General features: G+C 44.5%; 1 protein-coding gene across 2 annotated transcripts in view; it reads left to right on the plus strand.

Annotated features, from left to right (window-relative positions):
• The first annotated feature begins 2,326 nt into the window (after positions 1-2,326).
• Positions 2,327-17,531, plus strand: part of fam98a (family with sequence similarity 98 member A) — a 36,225-nt gene continuing 21,020 nt past the window's right edge. Inside the window, exons 1-2 of one of the 2 annotated variants that reach the window (XM_059985621.1) lie at positions 2,327-2,557; positions 13,075-13,223. In XM_059985621.1, the coding sequence (XP_059841604.1) occupies positions 2,427-2,557; positions 13,075-13,223 (280 nt within the window). In that variant the 5' untranslated portion in view covers positions 2,327-2,426. The remainder of the gene's footprint in view (positions 2,558-13,074; positions 13,224-17,531) is intronic. The other variant, XM_059985622.1, reaches the window with a different exon arrangement.

The following is a 17,531-nucleotide window of genomic DNA, read 5'->3' on the forward strand; positions in this document are numbered from 1 at the left end:
TTCACAGCATTAATTGGAGGTAGCTGGGATTTATGTCTCCAAGAGGTTTTTAGAACCTTTGTGTAAAAGGTATCTGAGGAAATATATCAGGTGTGTGAAAATTCAAGCTTATCTGGAATGTTGGAATGGGATACGGAATATCAGGAAGAATGAAAGAAACATGTGGTGAACCAGAATCCATTCCTCTGGCTTTGATTTTTGTGACGGACAATCTTTATCATTTATACTGTAAGTCTTCTCTTATTTATAGCAATTGTACTTACATTTTGGAAATCCCTTGTGTTTTAGGAATGGCTTATAATTTGGAAATGTTTTAAGATAGAAATCCTCTGTGAGTTTTAAGCTTGTTTGAAGAATGTTGGTTGGATTTAAATGTTTATCAATGAAAACAAGTGAACTGTGCTGTGGTCCTCAGTCTCTGCCTGAATGCCTGAGTAGAAGAACAGCCAGGTTATCAGGCTTGCCAAAGTGCGGATAGCAGGGTAAATAGAGAACTTTTTAAATGGTCAGATTGAAAGGTATTGATGGTTGTACATGAATCATTGAAATGTGTAAGTACATCAAGCAACTGGAAAGGAAAATGGCTCATTGGTCTTTATTGCAAAATCTTAAGATGAGAAGCTATGTGTCCTTCTGTAATTGTATAAGTCATCACTTAAAACAATCTCTTCAGATCTAGTTGCAACAAAGTTTCAATGGATTGATTCCAGGGATGGTAGGTAATACATTCTCTGAGGAGAGATTAAGCAGTATTTCAAAATTTGAAGAATGAGACATGATCACCTTCAAATATTCAAAATTATTGTTGTTAGGCTTGACAATGTAGTTTCAGGGATGATGTATCCTTGACTGATGTATCCAGAGTCACAGTTTTAGAATATGGGGTTGGTCATGTAGGATTGAGATCTGAAGATAATAAATATGTAGTATATGCAGGCACAGTCACCGAATATCTTCATGTACAGATCAATAGATTTCTAAATACTGAGGGAATTAAGGCATATGGGATGAGTTTGTGGCAGTGATACTAAGGAACATATAAACTATGATCATACTGAATAATAAAGCAGGCACCTTGGGGCTGAATGTCCCTCTTTCGTGTTGATTTCCCATGTTCTTAAGTTGAGGCAAGAAGTTACTCCCAACATTGGAGAACAATCACTGGAAGGGCCGGAGCCATTCGAGAAACTGGCTCACTGCCATGCTCATGGGCAGTTTTGAGTGGGCAATGACACTACCCTTTACAGCATTGTCCATATTATAAATTATATTGACGGAGTGTGTTCAGACAGAGGCATTCTGCACCAAAGGTGGATTCTGACTGACCACAGTCACTCTCTGCTGTGTTATATGCTTCATTTGTACAACAAGCATCCACAAGGTGGAGAGTTGTCCAAGATCAAACATGTTTCATCAGTTTCCCGACTGAAGCTCTAAAAATACAAGGCCAATCCTTCAAAAACCCTCTACGTGACCTTGTAACTAATTATAATACAATGGATTCTGGTTAATTGGGGCAGCCGCTTATTTGTGACCATTCTTAAACAACAAAAACTAATGGAGAGAATAACCAGGATCCACTTTGTTTATTTGGTACACTATGTTGCTTAATTGGGACAGGAGGTTGTCATCGAAGAGTTTCTAACTAGTGTCAGCCACATGTACTTGTGTGATTTTGAGAGAACAGTTTTTAAACAGTGGCAGTCGTGTGTACTTGTGTTTAAAAAGCAGGGATTTTTGTCACTGATAGTTGGAGAGGAATAAGCAGGAAAACAATTCAGAACTGTTTTGCTCTTTGCAGTTTCAAGCATTTAGGCTTGGAGATGCCAGAAAAGACCAGGAGTGAAAATGAAACGATTTCACTACTTCACACTACAAATAATTTGAAGGAGTCAACAATGTTCTTGAATGTTAAAATGAAACTTAAGATTTAGAGGATGTAATCGTTGACAGCATTCTATGAAGGCAGTCCATTATCTGCACGGATTTTGTCGTTAGGAATTAATACACAGTTGTATAGCACTCATAAAGTATTGGTTGTGTTCTAATTTGTTCTGTATTTCATTTAAGTGTTACTTAGTTGTCTTTTTTTGTACCTTTTAAAAGTACTTGCTTGAAATCGGAGCATCCACTTATTTGGGCCAGAACATTCTGGTCCCAATAAACCGGAATCCACTGTACATTTATTTGTAAAGATCTGTCAGAGTTTAAACTTCACCATGAGGATAACGGTCCAGGGGTCCTTTCGCGTTTAGGCTCCTGCCTGTATAAGGCTGTGTTCATAATTATTTGTGGATAGATGTGCGATTGATTAGTTACTATTGTAGTTATTTTTAATTGTTGAGATAAATAATATTAATAAGAGATCTGTTCGAGCGAGGAGACGAGCAGGCAGTCGCGCGGCCGCTTTGTGCGAGGCCCCGGACATGCCAACCAAGCACAAGGCGGCGGGTGTCGGTGGCGACGCTGAGAAACCTCCGGCTACGGTACGGGACACCGACATCAGCGCCGGCCGCGCTATGGAGAACGACATCCTCGATTCGCTGGAGGATCTGGGGTACGGAGGGGGCTGGGGTCGGGGCGAGCTGGGCTGGGCTCGGGTGGCCCGTACCTTCCCGAGGCTTCCACCGAGCTGGGCCGCCGGCCGAGGCCGGTGCCGTGCTTTCGCCTTAGCGTTGGAGACCGGCCAGCCTTCCTCCTCTTCCCGCTGCAAGGCAGCGGCATTTCGCTGGAGGTCCGTGCTTGACGCGAGCTGCCGGCGGGTAGGAAAAGGCCTAGAGGCCGCTCGGTCGCCATCCTCTCCTTTCTGATGCTACAGGTTTTGATGTAACCAGCCTCGAGCTTGATTTTATTCTAAACACACACAAAATGCTGGAGGAACTCAGCAGGCCGGGCAGCATGTGGCTTGCTATATTAGTTTATTCTGCTCTTTTTATTTAATAGTTTGTCGGTCTTAAATACCTGATACAACCTTGTGGCAGGCCTGGTGATCTGACCTATTTTAGGTCTTGCCCTAAATGACAGTAGTCAAGGATGTTAAACATTTCCTGAATCACTTTTCAGCATTATTGGCTAAATCTTTTTGCTACCACACAACCTGATTTGATCTATGACAATGTAAATTCATAGATGTGTCATATTAATTTATTTAATCTCATAAATCAAGAAAAGCAATAATGTAGCAAAACCGGGATGTAGGGATCAAATTTCAGCAAGTGATAGAAAGGACTTATTAAAAAGAGCAATGTTACAATATTCATGGGGATTTCAATATAGAAGTAGATTGGGAAAATCAGGTTGGTGCTGGATCCCATGAAAGGGAATTTGTAGAATGCCTATGAGATGGTTTTTTGAGCAGTTTGTGGTCAACCCCATTAGGAGAAAGCAATTCTGGATTGAGTGTTATGAAATTTGATTAGGGAGCTTAAGGTAAAAGAGCCCTTATAACACGATGGTAGTTTCACCCTGCAGCTTGACAGGGAGAAGCTAAAGTCAGATGTATTGGCATTACAGTGGGGTAATAGGAATTGCAGAGGCATGAGAGAGGAGCTGACCAAAGTTGCTTGGAAGGGGACACCAGTGGCTGGAGTTTCTGGGAGCAATTTTCAAGGTGCAGGAAAGATGCATCCCAAAGATGAAGAAGTATTCTAAGGGGAAGATGAGGCAACTGTGGCTGACGAGAAGTCAAAGACAGCATGAAAGCAAAAGAGTGGGCATGTAATATAGCAAAAATTAGTGGGCAGCTTTGGGAATAATTGGAAAGCTTTTGAAAATCAACTGAAGGCAACTAAAATGCATTATGAAAGGAAAGATGAAATAGGGTGATAAACTAGCTAATAATATCAAGGAGGATACCAAAAGCATTTTCAGATATATAAAAAGTAAAAGAGAGGTGAGAGCAGACATCAGACTGCTGGAAAATGACACTGGAGAGGTAGTAATGGGGGACAAAGTAATGATGGATGAACTTAAGTATTTTGTGTCATTCTTCACTGTGGAAGACACTTGCAACCAGAAATTCAAAAGAGTCAGGGCAGAAGTGAGCGTTGTTACTATTACTAAGGAGAAGGTGCTTGGGAAGCTGAAAAGTCTGAAGTTAGATAAATCACCTAGACTGGATGGATTACACCCCAGAGTTCTGACAGAGGTAGTTGAAGAGATTGTTGAGGCATTGGTAATGATCTTTCAAGAATAACTAGATTCTAGAATGGTTCCGGAGGACCAGAAAATTGCAAATGTCACTCCACTCTTTAAGAATAAAGGAAATTATAGGGTAGTTAGCCTGACTTCAGAGGTTGGGAAGATGTTGGAGTTCATTATTAATGATGAGATTTCGTGCTACTTGGAGGCACATGATAAAATAGGCCAAAGTCAGCATAGTTTTCTAAAGGGGAAATCTTGCCTGACAAATCTGTTGGAGTTCTTAGAGGAAATAACAGGCAGGATAGATGGCCAATGGATGTTGTTTATTTGGATTTTTAGAAGTCTCTTGAAAAGGTGCTGCATGTGAGACCTCTAACAAGATAAGAGCTCATTGTATTACAGGAAAGAAACTAGCATGGAGAGAAAATTCAGAAATCAGAGATGCAAAAGGACGCATGCAGTATTCCTAAAGGTTAACTTCCAGGTTGAGTCAGTGGTAAGGAACACAAATGCAATGTTAGCATTCATTTTGAAAGGACTGGAATACAAAAGCAAGGATGTAATGCTGAGGCTTTATAAGGCATATATGGCAGGTTGAATTCAGAGTATTCTGAGCAGTTTTGTGTCACTTATCTAAGCTAAGTGTTGGCATTGGGGAGGGTCCAGAAAAGGTTCATGAGAATGATTCCAGGAGTTAAAGGGTTAACTTATGGGGCATGTTTGATGCTCTAGGTCTTGACTCACTGGAGTTTAGAAGAATGAGGGGGGATCTCATTGAAATCTATCGTATATTGAAAGGCCTAGATAGAGTAGATCTGGAGGTGGTGGTTTCTCTAGTGGGAAAGTCTAGGACCAAAGGGTACAGGCTCAGAGTAGAGGGATGTCCATTTAGAACAGAGATGAAGAATATTTTTGTCCAGTGGTTAGTGAGCCTTTGCAATTCATTACCACAGACGGCTGTGGGGGCCAAGTCATTGGATATATTTAAAATGGAGGTTTATGGGTTCTTAGTTACTCAGGGCATCAAAGGTTATGGGGTTGAGAGAGATGATAAATCAACTATGATGGAATAGCAGAGCAGGTATGATGGGCTGAATGCTGTAATTCTTCTTCTATGTCTTATGGTTGTATATTACAGGCTTGCACTAGAGTTAAATACAGTGGTTTGTTGTATCGCCCAACTATTAATTGCATTCTCTTTATAGATAGAATGTGAGCATTCTGACTGAGAAAACTCAACATCCTATTTGATCCTGAAAATCTAACACCATGGTGAGGCAGAGCTGGCAGGGTAGGGTTTTAGATAGAGAGTGGTGGAATATGGAAAGAATTGCCAGAGGATGGGCCTGTTTCTGTGCTACATAACTGTGTTCAATGGTATTACCATTAAATTTTTTGGATGGCTTACCATTGATTTTGGGCAAGGGGGTTATTTCTGTGCGGTATATCTCAGACACTCTTACGATACAAATCAAGGGTTAGTGTGTACTCTCCACTTGTCTGGGTGACTGCAGTTCCAGCAACATTCAAGCAGTTCATTGCACTGGATTCTGTAAAAATGCTGTGTAATATAATTGTTTGTTATCTTTGTCATCAGTTTACCTTGGCTGCTCTGTATGCCACATAAACAATGTGCTGCAATCGCAAACATCAAAATAATTTTCTGTTCTCCATACTTTCAGGGGCTAGTCTTTGCTGATTGATTGTTGAGGAAGTAATTGTCTCTTAGCCTGGTGTGGCTGATGTAGTCTGTTTGGTTTTCACTACAGCCTTTGTCAAGGTTCCAAATGAGATACTTGTCCAAAAGGTAAGATCTCATGGAATCCAGGGCAGTTTGGCAAATTGGATCTAAAATTGGTTTGGTGGCGATTGAGGCTTGTTTTAGCAAACTGTGCCTGTGACCTGTGGTGTATGGATTTTGTGCAGGGTCATGTTTACATTAACATTTTGGATTTTTTCATAGAAGGCAAGATTGATAAGTTTGCCAAGACGTGAATATTGGTGATAGTATTGATCATGAGGATAATCTTTGGCAACAGAGCAAGATGGATGGAGAATTGGTAAATGGGATTAAATCTTGAAGAATATGAGGTGATGTATTTTGGGAGGTCACTGTCGAAAGTAAGTAGTTGCTTTAAAAGGGGTACACAGAAGATTTATCAGTACACTGATGTTCATAGTTGATAGGTGTGTTCAAAGACATTTTCAGTCTCTCGTTGCTATAGTTGGAAGTTTCTACCTGCTTCAAAAGGCAGCAATTATGCCTGTACCCAGGAAGAGCAGAGTAAACACAAAGTACACTGCAGATACTGTAGTCAAATCAACACATACAAACAAGCTGGATGAACTCCAGCAGGTCGGGCAGCATCCGTTGAAAGGAGGAGTCAATGTTCAAAGGTCTCGGCCTGAAACATTGACTGCTCCTTTCAACGGATGCTGCCCAACCTGCTGAGTACATCCAACTTGTTTGTAAGAGCAGAGAGAGCTGCCTTATCATCCAGTAGCACTCACATATATGATGATGAAATGCTTTGAGAAGTTGGTTAGAATTGAGGTCCTGAACTTGCCTATCTTTTGCCCAACAATTTGCCATAATAGGTCTATGGCCAATGAGCTTGGACCACCTGAAGAAGAAGAAGAAAGCCCTTAACTCTGAGTGGAGTCATCGTGATGGCGTTTTTTTTAAGCAGGCTTTCTAATTTTTACAAGGTCGAGTTGCTAGTTCGATGCTCAACCCAGCACGGATGGAAAGCGTACAAGGGAGCCGGCTGGATTCGAACTTGGGAGCCTTTGCTCCGAAGTCTGGTGCTAATGCCACTACGCCACCAGCTGGCACTTGGACCACCTGGACAATATTAATAACTGTGTCAGGATGCTGTTTATGGATAGTGTTTTAACACCATTATTCCTGCAGTCCTGATAGATAAGCTACAGCACCTGGGCCTCTAACTGGATCCTCAACTTCCTAACTGGAAGACCACAATCTGTGGAGATTGGAAATACCATCTCTACCTTGCTGACAATCAACACTTGACACTCCTCAAGTATGTGTGCTTAGCCCACTGACCTCTCTCTACACCCGTAACTGTCCTACTCACTCTACACAGCTCAAATGCCATCTATAAATTTGCTAATGACACAACTATTGTTGGCAAACTTTCAGATGGTGACGAGAGACTAAAGGAGTGATATATCAGCTAGAGTGCTGTTGCAGCAACAACCTTGCACTCAACGTCAGCAAGACCAAAGAACTGATTGAGGAATGAGAAAGTAAGATGAGGAAACACACACCAGTCCTCGTAGAGGGATCAGAAATGGAAGGAGTGAGCAATTTCAAGTTTCTGTGTATCAGCACCTCTAAGGATCTCATCAGGACCCAACATATTGATGCAGCCACAAAGAAGGCACGACAGTGGCTATATTTCATTAGGAGTTTTGAGAAGATGTGGTACGTCACGAAAGCCACTCACAAATATCTGCAGTTGTACCATGGAGAGAATTCAAACTGGCTGCATCACTGCCTGGTTTGGACGTGGGGTGAGGGGAAGCGGCTGCTGCAGAGAGTTGTAAACTTAGTCATGTCCATCATGGGTACTAGTCTCTGTAGTGTCCAGGACATCTTCAAGGAATGATGCCTCAAAAAGGCAGCGCCCATCTTTAAGGACCCCCATCATCCAGGCATGCCCTGAAGGCACATACTCAACAATTCAGGAACAGCTTCTTTTCCTCTACCATCTGATTTCTGAATGGACGTGTACTTTAATTCAGGTTCCCCCCCCCCCCCTTTTTATGTGTTGCATTGTGCTGCTGCTGCAAAGACGACAAATTTCACAACATATGCCAGTGATATTAAACCTAATTTTGATTCTGACATTGTTTTGGTCAAGTGATTTTGGATATGAGTGGAGACTAAATTGGTTGGGTTTGTTTTCCCAGAATTAAAACATAAGACCAATAGCAGAATTAGGCTATTCGGCCTACTCTGCCATATCATCATGCCTGACTTATTAGAACACTCAACCCCATTCTCCTGCCTTTTCTCTGTAACCTTTGACATGCTTACTAGTCAAGCTGAAGGTTAGAATGAACACGGAGTCATTCTGTATTGTGACTGAGCAGTTGATGGCTCTGGGCTTGTACTCGCTGGAGTTTTAAAAAAAATGAGTGAGGGGAGGGTTCTCATTGAAACCTATTGAATATTAAAAGACCTAAATACACTGCACGTTAAGAGGATGTTCCCAATCGTAGGATAGTCTAGGATTGGAGGACATTGAGTCAGGATAAAAGGACGTCCTTTTAGAACAGAGATGAGGAAGAATTTTTTTAGTGAGAATGTAGTGAATCTATGGAAATCATTGCCAGAGGTTGTGGAGGCTCAGTCATTGAGTATATTTAAAGTGGAAATTAAAAGTCCTTGATTAGTCAGGGCATCAAAGGATAACGGAAGAAGGCAGAAGAATGGGCTTGCTAGGGTTAATTAATCAGCTATGATGGAATGGCGGAGAAGACTCGATGGACTGAATTGCCTAATTCTGATCCGATTTCTTATAGTCTTATGGACTCAATGAAATAGACAATAGGTGCAGAAGTAGACCATTCGGCCCCTCGAGTCTGCACCGCCATTCTGAGATCATGGCTGATCATTCACTATCAGTACCCAGTCACTGCCTTGTCCCCATATCCCTTGATTCCCCTATCCATCAGATATCTATCTAGCTCCTTCTTGAAAGCATCCAGAGAATTGGCCTCCACCGACTTCCGAGGCGGTGCATTCCACACCTCCACTACTCTCTGGGAGAAGAAGCTCTTCCTCAACTCTGTTTTAAATGACTGACCTCTTATTCTCAATCCATGCCCTCTGGTACTGGACTCTCCCAACATCTGGAACATATTTCCTGCCTCAATCCTATCAAATCCTTTAATTATCTTAAACGTTTCAATCAAATCCCCTCTCAATCTCCTCAATTCCAGCGTGTACAAGCCCAATCTCTCCAATCTCTCTGTGTAAGACAGCCCTGCCATCCCAGGAATCAACCTAGTGAATCTACGCTGCACTTCCTCAATTGCCAGAATGTCCTTCCTTAAACCTGGAGACCAAAACTGTACACAATATTCCAGGTGTGGTCTCACCAGGGCCCTGTACAAATGCAAAAGGACATCCTTGCTCTTGTACTCAATTCCCCTTGTAACAAAGGCCAACATTCCATTTGTCCTCTTCACTGCCTGTTGCACTTGCTCATTCACCTTCATTGACTGGTGAACTAGGTCTCTTTGCATTTCTCCCTTACCTAACTCTACACCGTTCAGACAATACTCTGCCCTCTTATTCCTGCTTCCAAAGTGGATAACTTCACTTTTATTCACATTGAATGACATCTGCCAAGTATCTGCCCACTCACCCAGCCTATCCAAGTCTCCCTGTATTCTCCTAACGTCCTCTTCGCATGTCACACTGCCACCCAGTTTAGTATCGTCAGCAAACTTGCTGATATAGTTTTCAATGCCCTCATCTAAATCGTTGACATAAGTCGTAAAGAGCTGTGGTCCCAATACAGAGCTCTGTGGTACCCCACTAGTCACCTCCAGCCAGTCCGAGAAACACCCATTCACTGCTACCCTTTGCTTTCTATCTGCCAATCAGTTTTCTATCCATGTTGAAACCCTGCCCCCAATGCCATGAGCTCTGATTTTACTCACCAATCTCCTATGTGGCACCTTATCGAATGCCTTCTGAAAATCTAGGTACACAACATCCACTGGCTTACCCTCGTCTAACATCCTTGTTACACCCTCAAAAAAACTCCAGCAGATTAGTCAAGCATGATTTGCCCTTGGTAAATCCATGCTGGCTCGGCCTAATCCTATTTCTGCCATCAAGATGTGCCACTATTTCGTCCTTAATAATGGACTCAAGCATCTTCCTCACGACTGACATTAGGCTAACAGGGCAATAGTTCTCCATTTTCTCCTTCCCTCCCTTCTTGAAAAGTGGGATGACATTAGCCAGTCTCCAATCTTCAGGAACTGATCCTGAATCTAAGGAATATTGGAAAATGATTACCAATGCATCCGCAATTTCCTGAGCCACCTCTTTTAGAACCCTCGGATGCAGACCATCTGGACCCGGGGATTTATTAGCCTTCAGTCCTACCAGTCTACTCATCACAGTTTCTTTCCTAATGTCAATCTGTCTCAATTCCTCTGATATCTTATGACCCTGGCCCATCCATACATCTGGGAGATTGCTTGTGTCCTCCCTGGTGAAGACAAATCTAAAGTACACATTAAATTCTGTTGCCATTTCCCTGTTTCCCATAACAATTTCTCCCAATTCATTCTTCAAGGGGCCAACATTGTTCTTAACTATCTTCTTTCTCTTCACATAGCTAAAAAAGCTTTTGCTATCCCCTTTTATATTCCTGGCTAGACTGAGCTCATACCTGATTTTTTTCTCTCCGTATTGCTTTTTTAGTTAAAATCTGCTGTTCCTTAAAACTTTCCCAATCATCTGTATTCCCACTCATCTTAGCCCAGTCATACTTCTTTTTCTTTAATGCTATACAATCTCTGACTTCCTTTGTCAACCACTGTGGCCCCTTCCCCCTCTTTGAATCCTTCCTTCTCATTGGAATGAACTGCTTTTGCATCTTTTGTATTATGCCCAAGAATATCTGCCACTGCTGATCCACTGTCTTTCCTGCCAGGACATCCGCCCATTTAACTTTGGCCAGCTCTTCCCTCATGGCTCCGTAGTCTCCTTTATTTAATTGCAACACTGACACGTCTGATCTGCCCTTATATGTTGGAAATATATTGTCACTCAGTGATATTTCATCAAAACCTTTGAGATGCAACTGGCTTCAATAAAGTGGAGAACCAGGAAAAACTGTTTAGGTTTGGGGCAGCATTGGGTGTGGGGGGGGGGGGGGGGGGTGGGAGGGAGAGTGTAGTGTTTGCTTGGATTCCCAAAGTTTATATTTGAAGAATGGGCATTTATTGATGGCAATGAGAGGCAGGTTATTTATGATAAGCTAAATAATGCTGCTTCAGGTTTGAGTTGAGGAGGTAAGCAAGAGAGATTGACGGAGACGGAGGTAGACATTTGCTAAATAAACTTTATTAAGACATTTAGCAAGATGCCACATGGTAGGCTAGTCCAAGAGGTTAAGGCACATGAGTATATTCAATCTGAAGTTCAATCCAAGTTGGTGATGAGAGACAGAGAGTGATGGTAGAAGGATACTTTTCTGATTAAAAGTCTGTGTGCAGGGATTGATGCTCGGTCCTTTATGGTTTGTAATATGTTAATGACTTGAATGGGAATGTAAGGGGTATATGAGGGGTAAGTTTGCAAATGACATGAAAATTGTTGTTTCATGGATAAAGAGAAAAGTTGTCTTCGGTTCCAACAGGATAAAGTTCAGATAAAAAGGTGGGTGCCATGTTGATGGATCGGTTTTAATCCTAACAGTTGTGAGGCAATTCATTTTGCAAAGTGACATGTCTAGATGTACACACTGAATGATAGGCTGCTAAGGAATGTTGAGGAATAGAATGACTTTGAGATTTAAGTTTGTTCTTTGAAAGTGATAACACAGTGGATAGGGTGGTGGTGGTGAAGGTAAATAGCATGCTCGTTTTCATAATTTTGGGCATGAAATGGAGACTATAAATGTTGGAATCTGAAGCTCGAAATAAGCTGCTGGAAGAACTCTGGGTCAAGCATCATCTGTGGAGGCAAAGAAATGGTTATGTTTCAAGCCAACATCTGATAGATGTGGGAAGTGTAAAGAGACGATGCAATGTTGAAAACTGAATCATTTAAATGAGATATTATAAGATCATACTTGGGAGTATTGAAAACAGTTCTATTTGTCACATTATTGAAAGGATTTGGTCCTTCTGAAAGGTGTACTGGGGATTAACCAGGATATTTCTTGGATTGGAGAATTTAATTATGGAGAGAGATTGAAAAGTCTAAGTTCATTTTCTCTGGAGTGAAGAAGGTTATGAGGGGACCCAATAAAAGCATATAAAATTATATGAAACATAGTTGGAATAATTTTCCTTTGTAGGGTTTTCAAAAACAAGAAGGCATACGTTAAGGTGAGAAGGAGTTTTAGAGGGGAATTGATGGGGTAAATCTTGTCGTGTGGTTTATATTTGGAACTTGTCACCACAGGAGGTGTGGGGGATCAGATACAATTGCTACATGCATGAGACATATAACAGGCAAGTCATAAATGCAGACCAATACACAAATATGAGTAGTGTAAATGGGCAAACATGTTGGCAATGGTGTAATGACCAGTCTTTCTATGCTGTACAACTCTGATTTTTCCCAATATACCTAGCACACAGACACATCTGATAGATGTGGGAAGTGTAAAGAGAGGATGCTATGTTGAAAATGCACAGGTGATCAGATAGCATCACTGGAGAGAAATCAACAGCTCAAATACCATTTATCAGAATTTCTTTTTTTTATGAAACTATTTCATTAGCATTTCAAAGATGTGAATGAGAACATGCAGACCTAAACTGGATATTAACCAAAGTATTTAAGTGAAAGTTATGTTTAGAAAGAATCATCCTGACATTTTATTTAACACAACACACAAAATGCTGGAGGAACTCAACAGGACAGGCAGCATGTATGGAACAGAGTACACAGATTTGGGCCGAGACCATCGGGATTTTATTCAGAGAGTCTAATTCTTTTTGAGGCATGTTTCTCAGTTGCAGTGGATTAAACTACTGTTGGATTAATAATTAATTTCAAAACATTTCAACAAATTCATATTCTTATTGGTATCTGTGCTTATAGCTTTGCTTCAAAAGAGTGTAGAGGTTGGAAATCCATCTATACATAGGACTTCATTAATAAATGTGGGAATAAAAGACTTGAATGTTCACTGTAATATTTTACAGATACAAAGGCCCACTACTAGACAATGGCGCTCTGGATTTGGCAACAACTAAAGGGGCAGCTTCTCCAGAATATACTAAACTATGTGCCTGGCTTATAATGGAACTGAAAGCTCTTTTCAAACTGGTTGAAAATGTCAATGCAACTACTAGTAAGTTTTTTAATCATTTGTTACAAATTGTAAAACTTGAATGACGATTTTAATCCGGATTGTACATGAAATAACAATATTGGAAAATAATGTTGTAACGAGGTGCTACACACAGCGCTGAAATAACGACACACAGTCAGTAAGTCGTTTCGAGACTAGTTTATTCAAACTTCGCGGCGCTGGCATTTAATCCCTAGTGCCCACCCTCTCCGGGCGGAAATGATGTCAGAGGTGCATTACCAAGGTCTTCCCCCGCATGCTGGCTATTTGTGAGCCGGTTCGCCTGCACAAAAAGTGGGTTGCCACATAACCCCACCCCCAGAACCAGCGATACACCCCCCAATGTCCACAGTCTGGATCAACCTCTGTTTGGGAGGTCTGCCTCTGCGCCGCAGTGCCTGAACCTCGAATGGCTGCACCAAGTCCACATGGACTGGTTTGAGTCTGTCTACAGTGAAAACCTCCTCTCTGCCCCCAATGTCCAGAACGTACGTGGACCCATTGTTGTTGATCACCTTGAAAGGCCCCTCGTATGGCCACTATAGCGGTACCCGGTGTCTGCCCCTTCGTACAAACACAAACTTACAGTTCTGCAGGTCTTTGGGTACATGGGTCGGGGTCCGTCCGTGCTGTGAAGTCGGTACCGGGGCCAGGTTGCCAAGCCTTTCGCATAGTCTGTCCAGGACTGCTGCGGGTTCTTCCTCTTGCCCCCTTGGGGCTGATATGAACTCTCCAGGGATGGCCAGGGGTGCGCCGTACACCAACTCGGCCGACGAAGCGTGCAGATCCTCTTTGGGCGCTGTGCAAATTCCAAGCAGGACCCAGGGAAGTTCGTCCACCCAATTAGGTCCTCTCAGGCGGGCTATGAGAGCCGACTTCAAGTGACGGTGGAAGCGTTCCACTAGTCCGTTCGACTGTGGGTGGTAGGCAGTAGTGTGGTGTAGCTGCATTCCCAACAGGCTGGCCACAGCTGACCACAGGCTGGAGGTGAACTGGGCACCTCTGTCAGAGGTAATGTGGGCCGGTACCCTGAAGCGTGCTACCCAGGTTGCAGTCAGTGCTCAGGCACAAGAATCAGCTGATGTGTCAGTGAGTGAGACCACCGCTGGCCACCTCGTGAACCGGTCTACCATAGTTAGGAGGTACCGCACTCCTCAGGACACTGGTGGGGGGCCCACGATATCCACAGTAATGTGGTTGAACTTCCAGCGGGTGGGTTCGAACTGCTGCGGCGGGGCTTTAGTGTGCCACTGCAGCTTGGCTGTTTGGCACTGCGCGCACGTTCTGGCCCATTCACTGACCTGCTTGTGAAGTCCGTGCCACACGACTTACTGGAGACCAGCCAGACAGTTGTCCTGATAGATGGGTGCACCATACTGTGTATGGAGTCGAAAACTCGCTGCCTCCAGGCTGCCGGAATGATGGGGCGAGGTTGGCCGGCAGCCACGTTGCACAGGAGGGTCCTCTCACCTGGGCCTACGAGAAAGTCCTGCAGCTGCAAACCGGAGACTGCGGTCCTGTAGCTGGGCATCTCATCGTCTGCCTGCTGCGCCTCCACCAGTACTGCATAGTCCACCCCCAGGGACAGGGCCTGGACAGCTGGTCTGGAGAGTGTGTCCGCCACGGTGATGACCTTTCCTGAGACATGCTGGATGTCCGTCATGTACTCAGAGATGTAGGACAGGTGTCGCTGCTGGCGGGACGACCAGGGATTGGACACCTTCGTGAACGCGAAGGTCAACGGTTTGTGGTCCGTGAACGCAGTGAATGCCTTCTAAGAAGTACCTGAAATGCCGGATTGCCACATACAGTGCCAACAGCTCCTGGTCGAAGGCACTGTACTTGAGTTCGGGTGGTCGTAGGTGCTTGCTGAAGAACGCCAAGGGTTGCCAGCGCCCCTCGATGAGCTGCTCCAGCACCCCACCGACTGCTGTGTCGAATGCGTCCACTGTGAGTGCGGTCGGAACGTCCGTTCTGGGGTGCACCAGCATTGCGGCATCTGCCAAGGCTTCCTTGGCTTTAACGAAAGCGGCTGCAGCCTCCTCGTCCCAAGTAATGTCCTTGTCTTTACCCGACATCAGGGTGTACAAAGGGCGCATGATACGGGCTGCTGAGGGGAGGAAATGATGGTAGAAGTTCACCGTACCAACGAACTCCTGTAGGCCTTTGACAGTGTTGGGCCGGGCAACGTGGCGGATCGCGTTTACCTTGGCGGGCAGAGGTGTTGCCCCGTCTTTGGTAATCCTGTGGCCCAGGAAATCGATGGTATCGAGACCAAACTGACATTTGGCCGGGTTGATCGTGAGGCCAAAATCACTCAGGCGGGAGTAGAGCTGGCAGAGATGGGACAGATGCTCCTGGCGACTACTGCTGGCTATAAGGATGCCGTCCAAATAGATGAACGCAAAGTCCAGGTCGTGTCCCACCGCATCCATCAGCCGCTGGAACGTCCGTGCAGCATTCTTCAGGCCGAACAGCATTCGGAGGAACTCGAAAAGGCCAAAAGGGGTGATGAGTGCCGTTTTGGGGATGTCTTCAGGGTGCACCGGGATTTGATGGTATCCCCGGATGAGGTCTACTTTGGAAAAGATTTTTGCCCCGTGCAGGTTTGCTGCAAAATCCTGTATGTGCGGCACAGGGTAGCAGTCTGCAGTTGTAGCCTCGTTCAGTCTGCGGTAGTCACTGCATGGTCTCCAACCCCCCGCTGCTTTGGGCACCATGTGCAGGGGGAGACCCATGGGCTGTCGGACCTCTGTACAATCCCCAATTCCTCCATCTTCTTGAACTCCTCCTTCGCCAGGCGGAGCTTTTCCAGGGGGAGCCTTTGTGCGTGGGCGTGAAGGGGTGGTCCTGAACCCCGTGTCTGGGCATGGCTGCCATGAACTGCAGTGCCAGAATCGATGGAAAGTCCGCCAGGAATCTGGTGAATTCGTTGTCCGACAGCGTGATGGAGTCCAGGTGTAGGGCCGGCAACTTGGCTTCACCCAGGGAGAACGTCTGGAAAGTTTCAGCATGTACTAGTCTTTTCCCTTGCAAGTCGACCAGCAGGCTGTGAGCTCGCAAGAAGTCCGCCCCCAGGAGTGGTTGGGCCACGGCGGCCAGTGTGAAGTTCCACGTGAACCAGCTGGCACCAAACTGCATCTGCACTATGCAGGTGCTGTAGGTCCATATCATGCTGCCATTTGCGGCCCTCGGAGTGGGTCCTGGCTTCCTGTTGCAGGTGTCATACCCCGTCGGGGGCAAGACGCTGATTTCCGCTCCGGTATCAACCAAGAAGCGGCGTCCTGACTGTTTGTCCCAGACGTACAAGAGGCTGTCCTGGTGGCCAGCCGCCATAGTCATTAGCGGCAGCTGGCCCTGGCCCTTACAGGGCAGGTGACAACGGTAGGCTTTTGCGCCCCACCGCTGGTGGCAGAAACACCACTGTTCACTGGCCTCCTCACTTCTGCCTCTGTGTTGTATGCGCCCCCCTGCCGGGCCTGGTCTGGTCCGCTGTTGGGCGCGTGGCCTCGTAATCTGACCGACGGACACCACGCTCTCCCTCTTGGCTTTCCACAGCACGTCTGCCCGGGCTGCCACCTTCCGGGGGTCACTGAAATTTGCGTCAGCCAGCAGCAGATATATGTCCTCAGCGGTCGCAGCGTCCAGAAAGTCATCAGTTTTAGTGAAACTGCATGAACAGATGAAGAATCGGTCATCTTTGGTCCAAATCCCGTTCGGACTGTCGGGGTCACCAATGTAGCGATGTGCTACACACAGCTCTGAAATAACGACATGCAGTTGGTAAGTCGTTTCAAGACTAGTTTATTCAAACTTCGCGGCGCTAGCATTTAATCCCTAGTGCCCACCCTCTCTGGGCAGAAATGATGTCAGAAGTGCATTACCAAGGTCTCCCCCCCGCACGCTGGCTATTTGTGAGCCGGTTCGCCTGCACAGAAAGTGGGTCGCCACATGGTAGTAATTTTGCACTAACTTGTTGAATAGGTATTCTGATGCAAATATGTTCTGATAACTTTGCAGGCCTTTGTGCTCATTCATTACTCGCTTGTACTTTTACAGTTATCAGTCTGACTTACTGTGCCTTTGTTCAAGTTAATAAAATCACAGAAAATCAATTGATAATTTGTATCGTAAACACCACTCGGTTCAAGAACAGTTACTACTCCACGATCATCAGGTTCTTGACAAAAGGATAACTACACTCACTTGCCAATCAATTGAAATCTTCCCATAACCAATGATCTCACTTTAAGAACTTTTTATCTTGTTAACTGATGTTCTCATTATTCACTAATATTTGCATCTACA

Source organism: Hypanus sabinus, chromosome 12 (genome assembly GCF_030144855.1).
Source record: "Hypanus sabinus isolate sHypSab1 chromosome 12, sHypSab1.hap1, whole genome shotgun sequence".
NCBI classification, from domain to species: Eukaryota; Metazoa; Chordata; class Chondrichthyes; order Myliobatiformes; family Dasyatidae; genus Hypanus; species Hypanus sabinus.